This window comes from Macaca fascicularis, chromosome 6, assembly GCF_037993035.2.
Source record: "Macaca fascicularis isolate 582-1 chromosome 6, T2T-MFA8v1.1".
In the NCBI taxonomy this organism is placed as follows: domain Eukaryota; kingdom Metazoa; phylum Chordata; class Mammalia; order Primates; family Cercopithecidae; genus Macaca; species Macaca fascicularis.
This window is the reverse complement of record NC_088380.1, coordinates 117,900,001-117,922,936: the sequence shown is the minus strand read 5'-3', so window position 1 is coordinate 117,922,936 and position 22,936 is coordinate 117,900,001. Positions and strand designations below refer to the sequence as shown.

Below are 22,936 nucleotides of genomic sequence, written 5' to 3'. Positions count from 1 at the left end.
CTCTTTAATCTCTAATTAAATACAAATTAGTGTATTTAACCGTCTGGACAACTGAAAGCCTGAGTACGTGTGTTTACCTGTGACTAACCAATCTTTGAAAATTTTAAACTGTGTTTCCTAGTGTATTTGTTTTACGGAACACTAGTTATGTGGATGTTAGTAGTTTTTACCATATGGATGTCATCATGGGGATACAAGAGTTCCATAATCAAACTAGCTTGAGAAATCCTAGGTTAAGTCAAGACTATTTAATTTGGGGTATTTATAATTAATGTGACCATGGAACCTTTCAGATTTGTTTACTCTGTATCAGACTGTAAGCAATGGCGGCATAGGACCCTAACTCTGACTCCTAGCTGCTCTCTGAGATCCTCTACTTACATAGTTAGTCCTAAACACAGTTATGTAATAGAAAAGCTCCTAATCTCTATTCCATAGGTACTATATAAAATGATAAGTAATTTACTATATCACTTAATTTTTTAAATTTTTGTCAAGTAAATTATTTATCTATATTAGTAAATATAGTTTCAAAAATTGTTTCCCAAGTTTTACATATTCTGAAAGAAAACAATTTTCTGAATATCAGTTTTTCCTGAACAATGCTGTTTAAGCAGTACACTTTAATTAGATGAGAAGCAGCAATAATATATTTGGTATGTAAATATCAACCTAAAACAAATTCGCTTTATTAATCATGAATTCCTTATAAGAGTATAAGAAAACTTAAGTAGCTTTGTGTCAGCCTTATTGGAATTTCAAAGCAGGATTTGCCCTGGTGCCTTAAGAAATAAATAATAGTATTAGATGAAGAACGTTAGAACTATTATTGATAGATCAAGCGGAGATAATTTTTTTGAAAACAAAACAAAACAAAATATATGCTATCTTACCTTAAGCTTACGCCGAGCATTGAATTCTTGAAGCTTCTTTTGAGCGGTATCCATGTGTACAAAATTGGCTGCTTTACCTGTGACCCACGGATGCTGGAGAGCTTGAAAGGTAGTCAGCCGTTTCTTTGGATCCAAAACAATTAATTTTCTGACCTGAAATAATAAAGAACCATAAACTTAGTGAGGTTTTTATGATGACCTGGGCTTGCCCTCAGCTTACAAACTTGCAGGTCTTAATCTATTTCCCAGCAGTACCACTAAATACATGTTAGAAAAAAATTGTTTAAGTCCTACTGTAGGTAGGAATGGCTTCAGGTAGCAGTAGCTGAGGGAGTCTGAGAAGACAGGGCCATATACCCCCAAAGTAGCAGACGGCTTTCCAACAGAAGTCAAGAAACAGCTCCTCCCTTGCCTGTGGACTGGAAGTTCTTTTAAGGCAGAACAAGCAAAATAATTCTGGGCTGCATTTCACAATCACCTAGAATTCAGAACTTAAAGTACATCTCTATGGTAACAGAATGGAATCATTCATGCACCATCATTCTTTCTGTGGGGATTAAATGGCAAACAACAGGGAGAGTATCCCAGCACTTACGGAATACTACCGTATGTTTCTATCTTGGGGTTTACAGTTCTTTCTAACCCCTTGAGGGTACTTGAAGGACTAAGCCTAGAATTTAAACATAATTTTATAATCCAGGAAGTCAGTGGCTTGAGGGCATGATTTGCTTAAAGAATGGAATTCACTGATGGACATTTGGGTTGATTCCAAGTCTTTGCTATTGTGAATAGTGCCGCAATAAACATACGTGTGCATGTGTCTTTATAGCAGCATAATTTATAATCCTTTGGATATATACCCAGTAATGGGATGGCTGGGTCATATGGTACATCTAGTTCTAGATCCTTGAGGAATCGCCATACTGTTTTCCATAATGGTTGAACTAGTTTACAATCCCACCAACAGTGTAAAAGTGTTCCTATTTCTCCACATCCTCTCCAGCACCTGTTGTTTCCTGACTTTTTAATGATCGCCATTCTAACTGGTGTGAGATGGTATCTCATTGTGGTTTTGATTTGCATTTCTCTGATGGCCAGTGATGATGAGCATTTTTTCATGTGTCTGTTGGCTGTATGAATGTCTTCTTTTGAGAAATGTCTGTTCATATCCTTTGCCCACTTTTTGATGGGGTTGTTTGTTTTTTTCTTGTAAATTTGTTTGAGTTCTTTGTAGGTTCTGGATATTAGCCCTTTGTCAGATGAGTAGATTGCAAAAATTTTCTCCCATTCTGTAGGTTGCCTGTTCACTCTGATGGTAGTTTCAGTGACAGATTGGATTAAGAAAATGTGGCACATATACACCATGGAATACTATGCAGCCATCAAAAAGGATGAGTTTGTGTCCTTTGTAGGGACATGGATGCAGCTGGAAACCATCATTCTTAGCAAACTATCACAAGAACAGAAAACCAAACACCGCACGTTCTCACTCATAGGTGGGAACTGAACAATGAGATCACTCGGACTCAGGAAGGGGAACATCACACACCGGGACCTATCATGGGGAGGGGGGAGGGGGGAGGGGGGAGGGATTGCATTGGGAGTTATACCTGATGTAAATGACGAGTTGATGGGTGCAGCACACCAACAAGGCACAAGTATACATATGTAACAAACCTGCACGTTATGCACATGTACCCTACAACTTAAAGTATAATAATAATAAATAAATTAAAAAAAAAAAAAAAAAGAATGGAATTCAATCAATGGCAGCCCATTCTTGGAGGTTTACTACTGCTTGTGAGGATGGGCAGTCAATAAATTGCCAGGAAGGTCAACAAATAAAATAATCCACAATCCTGGGCTTAGTAGGGGTGACCTGATATGATGTAGAGACTATTGGGAGTCAGGAAGTGCATTCAAGCCCTGGTTATGCCGCTCGCTACTTTTGTGACCCTAGATATAGACAAACATATGAATTGCCTGTGGACACCCCCTCAGGCCCTTTCCTTACAGAATCTTATTTCCACTTTAATTCCTTTGTAATTGCTTCTTAGATGCATATATAAGGTTTTCAAAACTCATGTCATCTTTTAGTAGCCTTATCATTTGGAACTAATAGTGCCAATTCATAAATGAGGGAAGGAGGGAAGCTCAGAAAGAGTTAGTGACTTGCCTCAGGTCAGACAATTTGGAATTGATGGAGCCTGTATTTAAACTCAGGTCTGTGTATGTCAGAGTGCATCTTGTGGCCACTACACCATGACGTCTCCAAGGCGGTCACTCTCTCTGTACCTTGGCCTGCTCACGTGTAAAATAAGGAGCTTTGAGTGGTTGTAAGTCTCAGGTCTTTTCTACCTCTAATTACCTAAGGAGACGTGAACACAGGCTAAGGAAATCAGGTGGCAAGGCAAATGAGGAATAAATACTATCTGGTTCTCTGTTCACTTCCTTTCTGCAAAGAATGTGTTTCTGGGCTAGATTTGTAGTGGACAGAGACATGAGGCTTTTTAGGCTTAAAATCTGAGAGGACATGGAGGAAGGCAGGATGGTTAAGAGAAAGAAGGCATGGTAGTAAATAAAAATCTGATAGTAGTCATAGCTATCATCTGTTGAACAGGGCTATTAATAATTTCATGTAAATGAGACCTAATCCTTACAACATTTTTGACAATTAGGTATTTTCTTTTTATTTTTGGATCATTTTTCTCCTCTCCCTCATCATTACTATCTTCCTCATGAAAATGCAAAGAATTTATTGAAAGTCAATGTGCACCAAAAATTTATATACACCATTGCTAATCTTTACATTTGAAGATATTGATAACAATCCTAACTGAATTGTTAGGAAACTTTCTGAAGGTCAGAATCACACTCAAAACCTCGCCATTACCCTGTGGTACCCCTTACATCCAATTCCCCAACTCCTCAGCACTTAGTCTCTGCCAATGACACAACAGATGTGGGTTTTTTTAGTAAGTATACATTTATGGAGCTCAAGGATTCTTCCAGTTCTGAAGTTTTAAGTAGTGATAAACTAACATGGGATCTAGCTGAAGGAACATCAAAGCTAACCCTCTTATTCACTTAATATTTATTAAGGGTGAAAAGAAATGGAAGGAAGGCTAAATAAGAGTACTATTACTAAGTTAGTTGATATTAGTTACTTAACATAGATTATGTTCCTTAATTCTCACAACAACCTAGAGATAGGTACAATTATCCTAGATGAGAAAACTAAAGCATGGCAAGGTTAGATCATGAGCCCAAGGTTACACTTCCAGGACATGACAAAGGGGGCACTTAAATCCAGGTGTGTCAGACTCTAAAACTTCATGGGGTACTTCCGGATCCATTGTTTCATCCAATGAACATTTACTGAGTCTGTACTATATGCCCATGTGGTTCTGAGGTCTGGGTACACATGCTTTGTCCTGCCTCAGAGCTTAAAATCTAATTAGGGAGGACCATTAAATATATACATGATGACTGTTATGAACTGGGGAGTGCAGGGGATAAAGGAAGATTTTGGCAGAAGGAAGCAACTGTAGGCAGGAGGGACTGAAGGGGAAGGCCAACCATGCCTCTCAAGGGATCTCTAGTGGCAGCTGGGGCTTGAGAATAAGAGTTACCTGGGTGGGTGTGTGTGTGTGTGTGTGTGTGTGTGTATGGGTGTATGTGTAATGGAGGAGAAGGTGGGGAGGAAGAAAGAGAGAACATTACAGAGCAGAAGAAAGAGCCATGGCAATATCCTGAGATATGCTGATGATAAACTAGAAATGTGGTGCACTAGACTGAAGAGTGAGCAAAGGAGAGAGATGTGAAGTGAGTGATGGCACAGGAGAGACTGGCAGGCCGCAGACCAGGCAGCATCATGTAGATCTTGTTATGGGTTTTGGATTTTATCCTAAGATTCTTAAAGCAGGACAAGGACATGATGTGATTTATTTATAAGACCATCCCTTTGAATCCTGTGCAGACTGTATTTGAGAAAGACATGCGAAGAGGCAGGCAAATCAGATAGGAGGTTGGGGCAGTGGTCCAGGGGAGAGAACTGGATGGATTCAAGGGATGTTTGGGAGCATGAGGTATGACTTGAGGAAGGAGTTGCAATGACATATCTATATATCACACATCACACACACTGACTTTCTCTTCCCAGTCATGCTGGAAAAGCCATGAGCCTTAGGGAGTCTGTTCCATGAAGGAACACAGAGGGTAAGGAAGAAATGCTTGAAGAAAAAAGAGCACTGGAAAGGGAGTCTGGAAAACTGGATCAGCCCTAATAATGTCTTTCTGCTGGGAAGCTGTGTGACCTTAGCAATCATTTCACCTCTCTGGTCTTTAGCATTCTCATCTTTAAAATGAGAGGAGGACTAGATGCCTCCTAAGAGGCATGTTGTACATCTAAGAGGCATGTTGTACATAATTGTCCACTTGTACATCTAGATGCCTCGTAGGAGGCATCTAGTCCTCTTGTACATCTAACCTTCTATGATTCAAAAGTCAGCTTTCGATTATGTCCGTGTGGTTTTTCTCTAGTGGATTGATGATAAATGTTTCAATCTCATGTTAGCATCCTCTTTATTTTATAAGCAATGAGTGACCTCCTCAGAAGGTATGGATTTCCTGAATGCAAACAAACGACTTAAGTTAAGTCAGTATTAACTTAAGTGAGAAGCAATGTAAAAACAAACAAACAAAATGAACTATTAACACAGTGGAACATTTTTTTAATGCCAATGATACATAATGGGACTTATGTTACTATCAGGATTTTTAATAAATTTGAATGAAATTTCAGGAAGCAATATTGTTTTACTTGAAGTATATCTAGGCTAGGTGCAGTGGCTCACACCTGTAATCCCAGCACTTTGAGAGGCCAAAGTGGGAGAATTGCCTGAGGGCAAGAGTTTGAGACCAGCCTGGGCAACATAGCAAGACCCCATATTTACAAAAAAACATTTAAAAATTAGCCGGGTGTGGTGGCATGCACCTGTGTCCCAGCTACTCAGGAGGTTGAGGTGGGAGGACTGCTTAAGCCCAGGAGTTGGAGGCTACAGTGAACCATGATCATGCCATTACACTCCAGTCTGGGTGACAGTGAGACCTTGTCCCAAAAAAAAAAAAAAAAAGAAATGAAGTATATCTAAATTCTAGGCAATTGCAAGCCATGTTAAAACAGAATTCTGTGTAAACTGTGTTTGAATTTACCCAGCACAGCTTTCTTCATAAGCAAGGTTTTAATACTTATCAGGTATTAAAAGCTCGTTAATACTGTAGTAATTGTAGTTTTTGATAATTCAACTAGTGAGGAGTCAAAAACATATCTAGTTTTTATTCTCTAAGGAAAATGTATTAATGAACTAATTTTATTAAAAATACTTTAAAATAGAAAGAAAACATGATATTAATAAGGGTAAAGATTTTAAAAATTGTACTGCCCATTAATTAGTTAAAAATAAATTTATTTCATTTTGTTTCATTTTGTTTTGGTTACACTTACCAAGTCCTTGGCATTCAGAGATACTTCATCCCACCAGGGGGAGATAAAGTAATATTCACAATTCAGAATTCTTCTGAACATGAACTGATCGCCTCTTTCATCATAGAATGGTTCAAATCCACAAAGTCTAGAGGAATAAAATATAGAGAATAAAATGTCTTTAAAAGCTCAAGTATATTTCATCAAATTTCTGTAGGAATTCAAGACTGTTCTTTTTCACAGCTTCCTACTATGGAAGCAAGTCTACTTAGCACGAGCATGCAATTGCCTTATTACAATTCACTATTGATAGTGTGAACACATAATCAAGTCCTCAGGAAGTAGGAATTAATATAAAACCAACTTAGGATTTCTACAAAAAGCTATAATAATTATTATAATTATTGTATAATAATAATAATTTTTATAATTCTTATTACACAGAAGAACAAGAATAATAATAGCTAACATTACAGACATTATGCTAAAGCCTTTCCATGGACTTTTTGACAGGTATTGAGAAGACAGACAGACAGGCAGACAGAGATTGAACAGACTTCCAATTTAGTATGAAAGGGAAGAGCTGGGATTTTGAGAGTAAAGAAATTAAAAAGTGGAAAGAAGAAATTTTCACTTATTTTTATTCTGCCCTATTCTATGAAATCCTCCATAGAAATGAATAAAGCTTTATGATATTTCCATTCCCTTCCAGTTTGGATTTCAGAGTGAACAAAGATAGGAGCTGAAACTATTGTCAGGGAATGACCTTAAAAGATGTTTAATATTAATATAGCCACCAGATGCAGCCAAAGAGCAGCCTCAATTTACTTTATTCTTTGTATCATTTTCTACTATGGAGTCAGCTTAAAAATGAATGGGAAAAATGGGATAAAAGGGACAGAGAACAATCTTGGGCATCTTAACAAGAGAGAAAGGAAAAGCGAGTTGTTTGGGACCACCAAGCGTCCACTGTTTATAGATGGGTGGAAGTTCTAAAATCAGTAGGGACCAAGAGGGAACTGCTTAAAAAAGCCCATGCCAGGGCATGTGTTGCATGTGTTGCATTTGAAAAAAAATGAGGGTGGGAGGGAGGATGAATAAAAGACATTTTCCCAAAGACTTCCCTCAAGCTGACCAGGTTGGTACACACCATGAATTTTTTTTTTTTTATACTTTATGTTCTAGCGTACATGTGCACAACATGCAGGTTTGTTACACATAGCATGAAAAATTAAAGTGCATCCTAATAAAATGAGTTTTTAGAACGAAGCAGTTTCGTATGTCCTTTTGCTCACAGAATGTCCCACTGGGAGAATTTTTGTCTCTTCCAGATATTCTGGAGCCAGTGAGAAAAATGCAAGGCCTGACAGTGCAGAGGCCTGGGCCAATGCATTCTCCCTTTCCCTACTGAACAGTCTGCACAGAGAATCCCACTCCCGACCTGCCTGTGGAAGAGCAGCCTAAGGTGAGATGGGACACATGTCCTCACCTTGACAATGGGAGAGTCTGGCCTTGCCTGCCCTGCCCTGCTCTCCACAACACTAGAAACCTTTGGCCTGTTGCAGTTAGTCATGGAGAATGAGCCAGCTTTCCAGACTTAGTGTAGGAGTTTCCTTATATTTCCCCTTCTGAAAATCTAGAGACAAAAATGACCAGTCAAGAGTTATAGTGTTCACATGCCCTTTCTCTCATTTCAGTCCTGTCAGTGACTTTGTGCTTTGGTGACAGAGGTAAAAGGTGTCAACTTCAAGCCTTAGGGCAGAACTGTAGTGTTCAAAGCTAAAGGAGAGAGTTTGAATCTCTGATGCTATCTGATTTCTGATCGGATCATAAGACCCAGTCCTGCAGCTTTTGCCTATAGGGGCAGAGGGTTTAGATATAAAAGGTAAAGATACGAGAATTCCTGGGAGAAAAAATAGGATGGCCTTCATTTTCAGCCTAATAGCATTCTTAGAAATAGCAAGCCTATATCAATAGCCTGGTGGTGACAAGCTAGAACTCTTAAGAAGGAAAGAGTGGGCCGGGCGCGGTGGGTCACACCTGTAATCCCAGCACTTTGGGAGGCTGAGGCAGGTGGATCATGAGGTCAGGAGTTCGAGACCAGGCTGGCCAGCATGGTGAAACCCCATCTCTACTAAAAATACAAAAAATTAGCCGGGCATGGTGGCGCGCGCCTGTAATCCCAGGTACTCGGGGGGCTGAGGCAGGGGAATCGCTTGAAACCAAGGCGCAGGTTGCAGTGAGTCAAGATTGTGCCACTGCACTCTAGCCTGGGTGACAGAGCAAGACTTCATCTCAAAACACACACACACACACACACACACACACACACACACACAAAGAAGCAAAGAGTGAAGTTAAAATGCAGCAGTAGCCACAAGAAGAGGGACAAAAGAGGTAACAGAGTTCTTTACACTGATAGGAGGAATCCAATGTCTATTCATAGCTTTATTAAAAAAAAAAAAAAGAGCCCCAGAGTTTATGTACGTACAGACAAATATCGGTAACACAAATGCCTCAACATTTGGAAGACAGAAGAAAGAATATGACTGAAGCTCATAATGTAGCTTCATTGTAAGATTTACTTTCCCAGGAAGCATTAACAAAATGGATCTTTAGTTCCATTTGGTTACTTTCCATACTCTACTCTGTCTGTCTCCAAGCCACTCTGGTGAAATGAGTGAGATGTTAGAGGTCATAGACTCAGGTGCTCAGCAGGCCACTAAGTGTACATTAAACCAATCCAATAAAGGAGATACAGAGATCCAGTGGCACAACCCACTAGAGAAAATGTGCCAGTCAACCTTGCCAGTGGGCTTCACCAATTATTAATGAACTACAGAGTAAATAAAACGTCCTCAGGCTTAGGGCCTGACATAAGTTAGCCAAAAACTAAAGAATATTAGTTGTAAGCAACACTGTTATTTTCATTTTGAAGGCTACCACTCTTACTTTCAACTAAACCTATTAATTAATTACCTTAAGCTTATAAAGATAAAAGAAATATATAAAATAGTTTGTATAATTTGGTAATGGACTAGGGGATAGGACAGAATTTTAGAACTATCTTCAGGGTTACAATAAAATATTTCTCAAGTAATTATATTTTTCCCTTCATTTTCCCATGTCAGTGATATCATTAAGTATTATGTATTCCACATTCCAATTTTTCTGGGTAAATGTAACTTCATTTCCTACTTCCATCTCTCAAAGTTCTTTCATATCATTAATACTTAATGCCTCCCAGTACATTTCAACAATGTAACAATTGTTGGTATATTGGTACATAAATTGGGTATATTTCTACTTTAGGGGCAAACCTACGTTTTGGGGACAAAAACAGGATTCTTTACCTCTCCAAATTCCTCTCAAGCTTTTTTGTTTTTGTTTTTGAGTCGGAGTTTCATTCTGTTGCCCAGGCTGGAGTGCAGTGGCGCAATCTCGGCTCACTGCAACTTCCGCCTCCTGGGTTCACACCATTCTCTTGCTTCAGCCTCCCGAGTAGCTGGGATTACAGGCGCCCACCACCATATCCTGCTAATTTTTTATATTTTTAGTAGAGACGGGGTTTCACCATGTTAGCCAGGATGGTCTCGATCTCCTGACCTCGTGATCCACCCGTCTTGGCCTCCTGAAGTGCTGGGATTACAGGTGTGAGCCACTGCACCCTGCCCCTCTCAAGCTTTTCTAAAGACACAAGGAATTGAGCACACAAAATATCTTTTTGTATTACATATTAGTGGGTGGCTATTTTATCAGTTGCTTGTTAAACCTTTTCATCTTGGATATCAACCATTGTGTATCAGGTGAACTTAGATTTTGCCAACGTGCCTGTGGGCCCTATCACAGTTAGCCCATTCCTAGTCCATATCACCAGGACATTGAATTTTTTTAAGATTACTATTAAGTTAAAAACAACTTTAATTAAAAGCTTTCTGCTGTGGACTGAATTGTATTCCCCCCTCCAATCCCAAAATCCATATGTTGATGCCCCAGCTCCCAATGTGATAGTATTTGGAGATGGAACCCTTGGGAGGCAATCAGGTTTAGATGAGGTCATGAGAGTGGGGTCTTCCTCATGGGATTAGTGCCCTCATAAGAAGAGACTCCACAGAGCTTGCTCTCTCTCCCCACCATGTGAGGACACCGTGAGAGGGCGGCCATCTGCAAGCCAGGAGAGGGTCCTCAGCAGAAGCTGACTGTGCTGACACTCTGGTCTTGGACTTCCAGCCCCCAAACTGTGAGAAAATAGCTTTCTGTTATTTAAGCCACCCAGTCTATATATTTTGTTATGTCAGCCCAGGTAGACTAATATACCTATTTTCAAACCCTTCAAAATTTCTCTAAATTTGAATATTATGCATTCCAACAACTAACTTTGTAGTACTCTCTAAATGGCAACTAAGTCTCCTTGTTTTGAACTAAACTCTTGAAAGCATCGATATCTTATTTTTCAGTTGTTCTACAGTATTCTTCCTTCAGATGCTCTTCTATTTGGTTGATTTTTTTTCATCACCACCTTCAGTTCCAAGATGTCTTTAGCAAATTTCATGAAACTCCTTCTTTCTTACTAGACAGGAGCTCAGGAATGGAGTTGGGGATACCAGAGGTTAAAATATTTCACTCATTTATTTTTCTCCCAAGAAATTTGTGTAGGGTGTTAAATTTAAGACCCTTGAAAACCTAACAGAAATAAGAAACAAAATTGATAGCTAAAATGCATTTAAAATATTTTTAAAATATTCCTGATAAGAAATATACCAGTTTGGAATTGCTTAAGAAATTAAATAGTCATTTGCCCTTTTAAAAGGAATAAGTCTAATAATTTTCTATGAGATGCAAATAAGTAAAATAAGAGCAAGTTTACACAGGTGGTCTTGGGCTCATATTCTTTACTATTGTCAAGTAATAAATTGTTTCCTAAATCTGCTGTACATTACATAGTGGATATAGACATAGGAAAGCCCTGGACAAGAATTCTGGTCTCAAGAAAATTACAAAATAAAAGGCAATGTTCATTTTCAGGAAATTCTATCACCAACTGCATTTAATATGTAACAGAAAATCACAAAAAGGCAAAAAGTAATCTTTACGGTTTTTATGAGAATTAGAGGTACCTAGAAAATGTCACAGAAAGGTAAACAGTTTCCATAAATATTGCTTTTCTTCACTTACAAGATGTAGGTGATTATTCCTACAGACCACATGTCCACCTCAGGTCCATAGGCACAACCTCTAAGAATTTCAGGTGCTGCAGAAAAAGTGAAAATTGTGTTAAATTAGAGCTTAGTCAACATTTATATTTTAATATCAAGCAATGGGAAAGAAATAAATTCATCAAAAAAGTTTCTGAACAGTTTTATAATCAATCTTCTCTCCCCAAACCACAGTATGAAGCTATAAATACTTATGTCTATTTTAGTAAGAGAGATTATAGTCTATCTGTGTTTGGGATGCATAAAATAACACTATTAACTTTAATATTCTATGTCAGAATATAATGATACTGCTCAAATCAAGTAGATAGAGCTATATCTCTGCTACAATAGACACAGTACTTCAAAGGGAGCTTTGTACATAGAAAAGAAAGAAAGTTAAGCATAAGAGGGGAGAAAAAAGTCACAATTATGCTGCCTTGAGATCTAGACCTGCTGGGAGCAGGGTGTGTCAGCAAGTGTGTGGGTCTGACAGTGTGCAGGGTGGAAACCAGCGCAGACGGTGAGGAGGGTTGACAAGTATCTAGTCTGGACAGTTGCAGCAGGAGCTAGGAGGTGCCCTGGCACATGTCCTGGCATTGAGAGATGCATGTAGGTCTCCAGAGAGCAGCTGATCCTAATCAGCTTGAGGTCATGAACTGAGAAAGGGGAACTTATCTGTGCACAGTGAGGTGGCTTGTATTAGTTCTGCCTGCTGCTGTGAAAAAGGAAGGCTTTCTCAGCCATAAAATAGTCCTGGTGTGGAGAATAGCAGTATCTTTTATATTTTTATTACCTTAGATTTGTGAAAATGGGTAATTAACTGGATCCAGGCACTTTCCCTGAATACTAACGGTGTTATTTGTTTGCCTATTTAACAACAGAAGAAAAGGGGAAGTGACAGCCCCACCATCTATGGAGAAATAGAGCTCAGGCCTGTTGTCCAGAGTGGCCTTTCTTGATTTTGAACACAAGTGCTGTAGGTGCCAGCAGCGTTCTCGAAGAAGGAGCTTCTTGATTAATGCTGATGGCTGCCTGAGGAAGGCCTTGGGGGTGAGGACACCACAACATTCTCTGGGATGGGGGTTGGAATGCAAGTAAACAGGATTCTCTGTCCATGCTGACTGGAAATGTCAACATTCAGTGTTGCCTATCAAGATGAGCTCTGGGGCCAGGCGTGGTGGCTCACACCTGTAATTCTAGCACTTTGGGAGGCCGAGGCAGGTGGATCACCTGAGGTCAGGAGTTTGAGTCCAGCCTGGCCAACATGGTGAAACCCTGTCTCTACTAAAAATACAAAAAAAATTAGCCAGGCATGGTGGTAGGTGCCTGTAATCCCAGCTACTCGGAAGGCTGAGGAAGGAGAACAGCTTGAACCCAGGAGGAAGAGGTTGCAGTGAGCAGAAATGGCACCACTGCACTCCAACCTAGGCAACAGAACAAGACTCTATCTCAAAGAAAGAAAAAAGTAAAGAAAGAAAGAAAAAAAGTGAGCTCTGGAAGGAGGCTATCCTCATGGGACTCTGGATTTACCATACAGGAAGGAATACTGTGGGTGTTCCACTGACCTATTCCCATACTATCCCTTAACTCTCATCATGTTCCAATTAGAGGTTTCTTTTCCCTGTAGAAGCTGGGTTACATAAAATATGAGGCGTCTTCAAAAAGTTCATGGAAAATGCATATTATAAAAAAATTATGCATGAAACTCACAATTTTTTGTACCAAAATAAACTTGTACTAACTTGTCATAACATGTCCAAACAGGATCTAGTTTGAGACACTAAAAAGGCGAAGACTTCAGTTTGAAAAGAACCTCTATCTGAGCAACATGAATTCTGCTAAAACTGAAGCAAGAACAAACATCAAATTTATGGTAAAGCTTGGGTGGAAGAATGGCAAAATCATTGAGGCTTTATAAAAAGTTTGTGGGGACAATGTTCTAAAGAAATTAACATTATACAAGAGAATAACTCATTTTAAGAAGGGATAAGACAATGTTGAAGATGAAGCCCATAGTGGCAGATCATTCACATCAATTTTTGAGAAAAAAAATTAATCTTGCTCATGACCTAATTGAAGAGGACTGGCAACAGCAGAAGCAATAGCCAACACCACAGACATCTCAGTGAGTTCAGCTTACACAATTCTGACTGAAAAATTAAAAGTTGAGCAAAGTTTCCACTTGATGGATGACAACACTGTTGCACCCAGATCAGATGCAGACAAAAATAGAGCTTTCAATGGAAAGTTTAAACAAGTGGGATTGAAATCCTGAACCGATTCTTCAAAGAATTATAACAGGACATAAAACATGGCTTTACCAGTATAATCCTGAAGACAAGGCACAATCAAAGCAATGGCTACCAAGAGGTGGAAGTGGTCCATCTAAGCAAAAGCAGATTGGTAAAGAGCAAGGGTCATGGCAATGGTTTATTTGGATGCTCAAGGCATTTTGTCTGTTGACTTTCTGGAGGGCCAAAGAAAAATAACATGCATTTCATATGAGACTGTTTTGAGAGAGTTAGCCAAAGCTGTAGCAACAAAATTCCCAGGACACATTCACCAGAGAATCCTTTTCCACCACAAAAATGCTCATGCTCATTCCTCTTATCAAACAAGGACAATTTGGTGAGACTTTCAATAGAAAATAATCAGGCATCTACCTTACAGTAGTAACTTGGTTCCTTCTGACTTCTTTTTGTTTCCTTATCTTAAAATCTCTATAAGGAACACTTATTGTTTTTTCAGTTAATAATGTAAAAAGACTGCATTGACATGGTTAAATTCCCAGGATCCTCAGTTCTCTAGGGATAGACTAAATGGCTGGTGTTATCACTTACAAAAGTGTCTTGACCTTGATGCAGTTTATGTTGAGAAATAAAGTTTATATTTTTTCATCACTTTTCACCATTTTCTGACAAACTTTTTGAAGTGCCCCCTACATGAGATAAAGAGCCTGTACAGTGAAAGGAGGGTGTGCATTCTAGCACGCTACACAGCAATTCAGCAAGACGCATCCTTTAAGGAACTGTATCTGCAGCCAAAAAGCTTTATTTAATCTACAGGTGAATTATTCCTAGAAAATTTTTCTTTTAAGGTTTAATTAACAAAATTAAGAAACAGGCATGGCTGATGCCAACTATCATCGTTCACTCTGTCAGGTTAGCTTTCATTCTCTGGAGCAACCTGTACCCCACAGAAAGTGTCTTTGAGCCCAACAGCCCTGACAGTGAACTTACATTTGTAAAGGGGAACTCAGATTATGCTGCCATTGCAGGAGGGCTGCTATTGCCTATTTTTGTCTCTGGGAGCTGTTCCAGTCAAGGGGCCGAATGCACACATATTGAGCATGCATATTCAACATGCGTTAGTCCTTCTCCATGCAGGTCTTCACATCAGTGAATCTTATCCTGTCTGAAATGCTATCAAGCCCCACATTGACATTTAAACATAAATATAGAAATATTTTGGGAGAGTCTTTTACATTTTCTGGATCTTGGTTTTTTACCTCTAAACTGTAAATGAATCCAAATAGCTGATTTCCAACTTAACTTTGAGTTTTAACCTGCTACCCATTATATTATTAGTAAAGGATGTGTTACTGATCATTTAACAAGAAGAGAGAACAAGAACAAGCATTCTAACCTGTAGACCTGTTCCTTTTCTCATTTCTTCTGCTATAACAGCTACTGTGCATGCTGCCCTGTAGGGACTCATCCTGTTGGCTCCAGTGAAATCAACCCTACCACCCTGGGCAGACCAGAGACAGACACATACTGGCAAGGGTCAGGTGTTTTCTCTAGGCATTGCTAATAGCTCCCAGCGAAAGAACTCTAAGGAAAATGAATAGTGTGCCACAAACTGCTTTTTGGATCCACTTTACAGGGACTTTCATACCTGACATGTCAAGTTCTGACCTATCTGTCACAGCACTGGGTGCAACCTTACTCTCCAAAGGCAATTTATTTCTTTGTGAAGCATTGTACTGTAATGTGAGTAAACTTGCCACGTTAAAAGTTAAATATCCCACAGTGAAGATAACAGACAAAAGGAATAAAAAGTGTTTATGCCATCCATAATAAATTTATCTTAAAAATAATTGTTTTTAAAATAACTTATTTTGAAAATCATAAAAAATTGGGGTGAAACACAGTCAAAATACCTAGACACAATTAGATATCATTTTCAATAACTTTCAAAAATATATATATATATATATAAAAATTTTTTTTTTGAGACGGAGTTTCACTATTGTTGCCCAGACAACAGCCTAATGGCATGATCTCAGCTCACTGCAACCTGCAACCTCCGCCTCCCAGGTTCAAGCGCTTCTCATGCCTCAGCCTCCTGAGTAGCTGGGATTACAGGTGCCTGCCACCATGCCCAGCTAATTTTTTGTGGTTGTTGTTGAGACGGAGTCTCACTCTTTGTCACCCAGGCTGGAGTACAGTAGCATGATCTTGGCTCTCTGCAACCTCTGCCTCCAGGGTTCAAGCAATTCTCTGCCTCCGCCTCCTGAGTAGCTGGGATTATAGGCGCGCGCCACCATGCCCAGCTAATGTTCGTATTTTTAATAGAGATGGGGTTTCACCATGTTGTTTAGGCTGGGCTCAAACTCCTGACCTTGTGATCTGCCCGCCTCGGCCTCCCAAAGTACTGGAATTACAGGTGTGAGCCACCGTACCCAGCCTAATATTTTAAATTACTAGTTAATATGGCATTGACTTTGTTCAGAACCAGTAGAACACACTCAAGTAATCTAGATAGGCCCTTACCAAGAGCCAGAAGATTTTTTATAATAAAGTTCAGGCTCTAGCACCCCAGCTTCAAGTCTCCTAAGTATTAAATGTCCTTGCAGGTAATGCTACTAATCTGTGATCTCCTTAGGGTGAGAAAGTTGGCTACTTTCAATTTAGTTCAAGAAAAAACATCAATTAATATATCTTTTAATGGTATAAGCACTCTGGCTGTCCTTCATATCTTTTCTCACCTCATTATCAAACCAAACAAAATAGAAGAAGAAAATCATTTTAAGGTATAAAACAGTTTTTGTGATATTTTTATTTTTATTCCAGTAGTTTTGGGAGAAAAGGAGGTGTTTGGTTACATGGAAAATTTCTTTAGTGGGGAATTCTGAGATTTTGGTGCACCCATCACTTGAGCATTGTACACTGTACCCAGTGTGTAGTCTTTTATCCCTCATCCCCCTCTCACCCTTTCCCCTGAGTCCCCAAAGTCCATTTCTATCATATGTATGCCTTTGCATCCAAATAGCTTATCTCCCACTTATGAGGGAGAACATTTGATGTTTTGTTTTCCATTCCTGAGTGACTTCACTTAGAATAATGGTCTCCAGTTCCATCCAGGTTGCTGCAAATGTCATTATTTCACTCCTTTTTATGGCTGAATAGTATTCCATGGTGTGTGTGTGTGTGTGTGTATCACATTTTCTTTACCAACTCATTGATTGATAAGCATTTGTGTAAGTTTCTTTTTCACATGACTTGTTTTCCTCTGAGTAGTTACCCAGTAGTGGGATTGCTGGATCAAATAGTAGTTCTACTTTTAGTTCTTTAAGGAATCTCCACACTGTTTTTCATAGTGGTTGTACTAGTTTACATTCCCACCAACAGCATAGAAGTATTCCCTTTTTACCACATCCACACCAACATGTATTATTTTTTGATTTTTTGATTATGGCCATTCTTGCATGAGTAAGGTGGCATTGCATTGTGGTGTTGACTTGCAAGTCCCTGATCATTAGTGATGTTGGGCATTTTTTTCATATGTTTGTTAGTCATTTGTATATCTTCTTTTGAGAATTGTCGATTCATGTCCTTAGCCCATTTTCTCTTGCTGATTTGTATGAGTTCCTTGTAGATTCTGGATATTAGCCTTTTGTCAGATGTATAGATTGTGAAGATTTTCTCCCACTCTGTGGATTGTCTGTTTACTCTGCTGATTGTTTCTTTTGCTGTGCAGGAGCTTTTTAGTTTAATTAAGTCCCATCTATTTATCTTTGTTTTTGTTGCATTTGTTTTTGGGTTCTTGGTCATGAAGTCTTTGCCTAAGCCCAAAGACTTAGGGTTTTTTATGGGAGGGTTTTTTCTGATTTATCTTCTATAATTTTTATGGTGTTAGGTCTTAGATTTAAGTCCTTGTTCCATCTTGAGTTGATTTTTGTATGAGGTGAGGGATGAGGATCCAGTTTCATTCTTATACATGTGGCTTGCCAATTATCCCATCACCATTTGTCGAATAGGGTATCCTTTCCCCACTTTGTTTTTGTTTGCTTTGTCAAAGATCAGTGGTTGTAAGTATTTGGCTTTATTTCTGGTTCTCTATTCTGTTGCATCGAGCTATGTGCCTATTTTTATACCACTACCATGTTGTTTTGGTGACTATGGCCTTATAGTATAAAGTCAGGTAATGTGATGCCTCCAGATTTGTTCTTTTTGCTTAGTCTTGCTTTGGCTATGCAGGCTCTTTTGTGGTTCCATATGAATTTTAGAATAGTTTTTTCTGACTCTATGATAAATGATGGTGGTATTTTCATGGGAATTGTATTGAATTTGTAGATTGCTTTGGGCAGTATGGTCATTTTCACAATATTGATTCTACTCATCCATGAGCATGGGACATGTTTCCATTTGTTTGTGTCATCTATAATTTCCTTCAGCAGTGTTTTATAGAATTCCTTGTAGAGGTCTTTCATGTCCTTGGTTAGGTTTGTCCCTAATTATTTTAATTTTTTGCAGCTATTGTAAAAGGGGTTGAATTCTTTATTTGATTCTCATCTTGGTTGCTGTTGGTGTATAGCAGAGCTACTGATTTGTGTACATTAATTTTATATCCTGAAATTTTGCTTAATTCATTTATCAGATCTAGGAGCTTTCTGCAGGAGTCTTTAGGGTTTTGTAGGTATGCAATGATATCATCAGCAGACTGACAGTTTGACTTCCTTATTAGCGATTTGGATGCCTTTTATTTCTTTCTCTTATCTGATTGCTCTGGCTAGGACTTCCAGTACTATGTTGAATAGAAGTGGTGAGAGTGGGCATCTTTGTCCTGCTCCAGTTCTCAGGGGGAATGCGTTCAACTTTCCCCCATTCAGTATTATGTTACCTTTGGGTTTGTCATAGATGGGTCTTACTAAATAAAGGTACAACCCTTCTATGCTGATTTTGCTGATGGTTTTAATCATAAAGCGTTGCTGGATTTTGTCAGATGCCTTTTCTGGGTCTATTGAGATGATCATGTGATTTTTGTTTTTAATTCTATTTATATGATGTATCATATTTATTGACTTGCATATGTTAAACCATCCCTGCATCCCTGGTATGAAACCCACTTGGTCATGGCGGATTATCTTTTTGATATGCTGTTGAATTTGGTTCGCTGGTATTTTGTTATGGATTTTTGCTTCTGTATTCATCAGGAATACTGATCTATAGTTTTCTTTTTGGTTATGTCCTTTCCTGGTTTTGGTAATAGGGTGATTTCATAGAATGATTTAGGGAGGATTCCCTCTTTATCTTTTGGAATAGTGTCAATAGGATTGGTCCCAATTCTTCTTTGAATGTTTGATAGAATTCAGCTGTGAATCCATCTGGTCTTGGACTTTTTTGTTGGCAATTTCTAAAATTACCATTTCAATCTTGCTCTTCTTATTGGTCTGTTCAGAGTTTCTATTTCTTCCTGGTTTAATCTAAGAGGGTGGTATATTTCCAGGAATTTATCCATCTCCTGTAGGTTTTCTAGTTTATGCACATAAAGGTGTTCACAGTAGCCCTGAACGAGCTTTTGCATTTCTGTGGTATTAGTTGTAATATCTCCGTTTTGTTTCTAATTGAGCTTATTTGGATCTTCTCTCTTCTTTTCTTCGTCAATCTTGCTAATGGTCTTTTTTTCTTTATATATTATTTTAAAGAACCAGCTTTTAGTTTCATTTATTTTTTGTAATTTTTTGGGTTTGTTTCCATTTCATTTAGCCCTGCTCTAATCTTAGTTATTTCTTTTCTTCTGCTGGGTTTGGGTTGGGTTTGTTCTTGTTTCTCTAGTTCCTTGAGGTTTGACCTTAGATTGTCTATTTGTGCTCTTTCAGACTTTTTGATGTAGGGATTTAAGGCTATGAATTTTCCTCTTAGCACTGCCTTAAGTGCAACCCAGACTGATCCTTAGGCAACATCACCATTAGTAGGCTAGAGAGAAGAAAAGGAACATTTATTATTTACAGAAATTCAAACAGTAGAGGAAGTTCCACAGGACAGAATTAGGAATTGTGAGTGGATGTTGCAAGCCACAGATTTCTGGCTCAATATACAGGACAATATACTAACAACTAAAGCTGTCAGCAATAGTGGGGTCTATCTCCTTCGTTTGGGAGTGTTCACAAAAGCTGACTGACTCATCACTCAGGATCCAAGGCTATCAGCAAGGAAAGAGAAGGAAAACTCCTGTTAAGTTTTTTATATCACCCATTAGATACATAGTATGTGGTATTAAATAATATCACCAGAAAACTGTCTATGTATTCTATACATGTAAACTAAGTTGAGGATTATGGCAACCACTTACTTAAATCAAAGTTAACCAAATATATTTTGGCTTGAGATGGTTGATAAAATCGAATCTCAAGAGATTGTCCCCAGTGTCCTCTCCTGACTTCTCATGTTCTCTTTGAGTTTAGATACAGTATTTTAATGTAATGGTAAATCCTTAACTTCTGGATCCCTAGACTATAAATCATTTTTGATGCCCACTTCCATAGAATACACAGCTCTTAAGATTATTTCCTTTGTCTTGACTTTAGATAACCTTATGACTATGTGCCTGGGTGTTGATCTTTACACGATACATTTCCCAGGTGTTCTTTGAGCTTCCTGTACTTGGATGTCTGGATCTCTACCAAGACCAGGGAAGTTTTCCTCAATTATTCCCACAAATATGTTTTCCAAACTTTTAGATTTTTCTTCTTCCTTAGAAACACCCATTATTTTTAGGTTTGGTCATTTAACACAATCCCAAACCTCTTGGAGGCTTTTTGCATTTTTTAGAAATTTTTTTTCTTCTTTACTGAATCGGGTTAATTCAAAAACTTTGTCTTCGAGCTCTGAAGTTCTTTCTTCTGCTTGTTCATGTCTATAGATGAGACTTTCCAGTGCATTTTGCATTTCTCTAAGTGTGTCCATCATTTCCAGAAGTTGTGAATGTTTTTTATTTATGCAATTTCCCTGAAGATTTTCCCCTTCATATCTCATATCATTTTTTAAATTTCATTTAATTGGACTTCACCTTTCTCTGTTGCCTCCTTGATTAGCTTGATTATTGACCTTCTGAATTTTTTTTCTGTCAATTCAGGGATTTCTTTTTGGTTTGAATCCATTGCCGGTAAGCTAGGGGGATCTTTTGGGAGTGTGAAAGAACCTTGTTTTGTCGTATTACCAGAACTGTTTTTCTGGTTCTTTCTCATTTGGGTAGACTATGTCAGAGGGAAGATCTGGGGCTAAAAGGCTGCTGTTCAGATTCTTTTGTCCCACACTATATTCCCTAATGCTGTGCTCTCCCCCTTCCTCTAGAGATGTGGCTTCCTGAGAGGCAAACTGCAGTGCTTGTTATTAATCTTCTGGATCTAGCCACCCAGTGGAGCTACCGCAGTCTGGGCTGGTAGTGGGGAATGTCTACACAGAGTCTTGTGATGTAAACCATCTTCAGGTCTCTCAGCCATGTATAGCAGCACCTGCTCCAGTGGAGGTGGCAAGAAAGTGAAATGGACTCTGTGAGGGTCCTTAGTTGTAGATTTGTTTATTGCAGTAGTTTTGTGTTGGCTGGCCTCCTACCAGGAGGTGGCACTTTCAAGAGAGCATCAGCTGTGGTAGTATAGGGAGGATCAGCTGGTAGGTAGGGCCCTAGAGCTCCCAAGAGGTTATGTCCTTTGTCTTCAGAGTTTTTAGACTGTCTCCTGGGGCCTGCAGGAAAAATCTGCTTCCTACATAGGGTCTGTGGATTCTCTCCCATTTGTATATATTCTTTTGAGCATTGTCTATTCATGCCCTTTGCCCACTTTTTTTCTTGCTGATTTGTAAAACAGTTTTTAAAAATGCATTTTAAAAGACTTAGAATCATCACCTTTTCTGAATTAGTAAATAATCATTTATTGATTTTTCTGTCTGTGTTCCAAGTGAATCCAATCTGTCTACCACGTCCTAAAATTATCTTACTATTCATGTTATTGCTCATAAAACACTAAATGATACCGAGCTCCCACAAAACCTCATACTCCAGTCTTCAATGCAGAATAATTTTGGTAAAGGGTCTTAGAATTCCCAGGATGCCAGACTTCCTTTTTAAAAAAGAAAGTTAAACTAAATATAAAAATTATACAAAAATTCAAACCTTATATATTATATATTCATTAACATACCATCTAGGTCTAAGTGTGATTTTTTAAAAAAATAAGATGATGGCACCACTGAAACATTTAGAGACTGAGTATCCCTCTAGAGATTAGGATGAATTTCACTTTATCAAATAAAATCATTGTAACTAGTTTTCAAAATGATCCTAAAATAAAAAGCATCAGATATGGCCTAGGGCTTACTTATAGGGACCATTGGTGCTAAACTTGCCTTCTTTTCTTAAATCTCTAAGAGAAAAATTAAAAGGGATGATTTTGGTCATTGACTGTACTTTCATTTTGTCAATGCCCTAGATGAGCTTTATGATTCTTTCTTACTTACTGAGTTAAAACTACAGAGTGGCACTCTTCATCAGAAGACCTTTCACACTATTAGTAACTCTTTTGGAAAAAATTTGAGGGAGACTAAGGTGAATGAAGTCAACTGGTTCGTTCATTCACTCATTAAAGAAATCATCAAATATTTATTAAGCACCTGCTGTGTGATGGGCCAACTATGCTTGGGGGTGCTAGGGGAATAATGAGGGGGTTAAAGAGAACAAGTTTCTGTCATCTAGGAGCTTACAGTTGGGTGGAAGATGTAGACATTAATCAAAAACATCAAAGGAAGAAATGCAAAGTGATAACTGGAAATGCTTGGAGGGAGAATAGTTTTAGTAGGGGGTTGGCCTGGTCACAGAGGTCAGGGAATGTGACTGGAGCAACCAAAGTTTGAACTGAGATGTAGAGGATCTACAGAAGTTAATTAGGCAAATGGGGAAGAAGCTGAAGGAAAACAGAAGAGAGTTGCAAGTGGAAAAAGTTATGCAAAGACCCTGTGGCAGGAAGGAGCAAGGGGCACTGGAGGAACTGAAAGAAGCCAACATGGCTGGAGCATGGCTCAGGTATCCAGCCATGCCTAGGTGGGATGAGCAGTGCCTGTGAGGCAGGTAGAGGCCAGAAT

The 22,936-nt window shown here is 38.7% G+C and overlaps 1 protein-coding gene across 3 annotated transcripts in view; it reads right to left on the bottom strand.

The window, feature by feature from the left end:
- CAMK4 (calcium/calmodulin dependent protein kinase IV) overlaps positions 1 to 22,936 on the bottom strand; it is a 255,400-nt gene that overhangs the window by 756 nt on the left and 231,708 nt on the right. For all 3 annotated transcript variants that reach the window (XM_005557500.5, XM_065546635.2, XM_073994032.1), the window contains 3 exons: positions 11,554 to 11,629; positions 6,400 to 6,526; positions 894 to 1,046 (listed from right to left, as the gene is read on the bottom strand). In XM_005557500.5, coding sequence (XP_005557557.4) covers positions 894 to 1,046; positions 6,400 to 6,526; positions 11,554 to 11,629 — 356 coding nt within the window. The remainder of the gene's footprint in view (positions 1 to 893; positions 1,047 to 6,399; positions 6,527 to 11,553; positions 11,630 to 22,936) is intronic.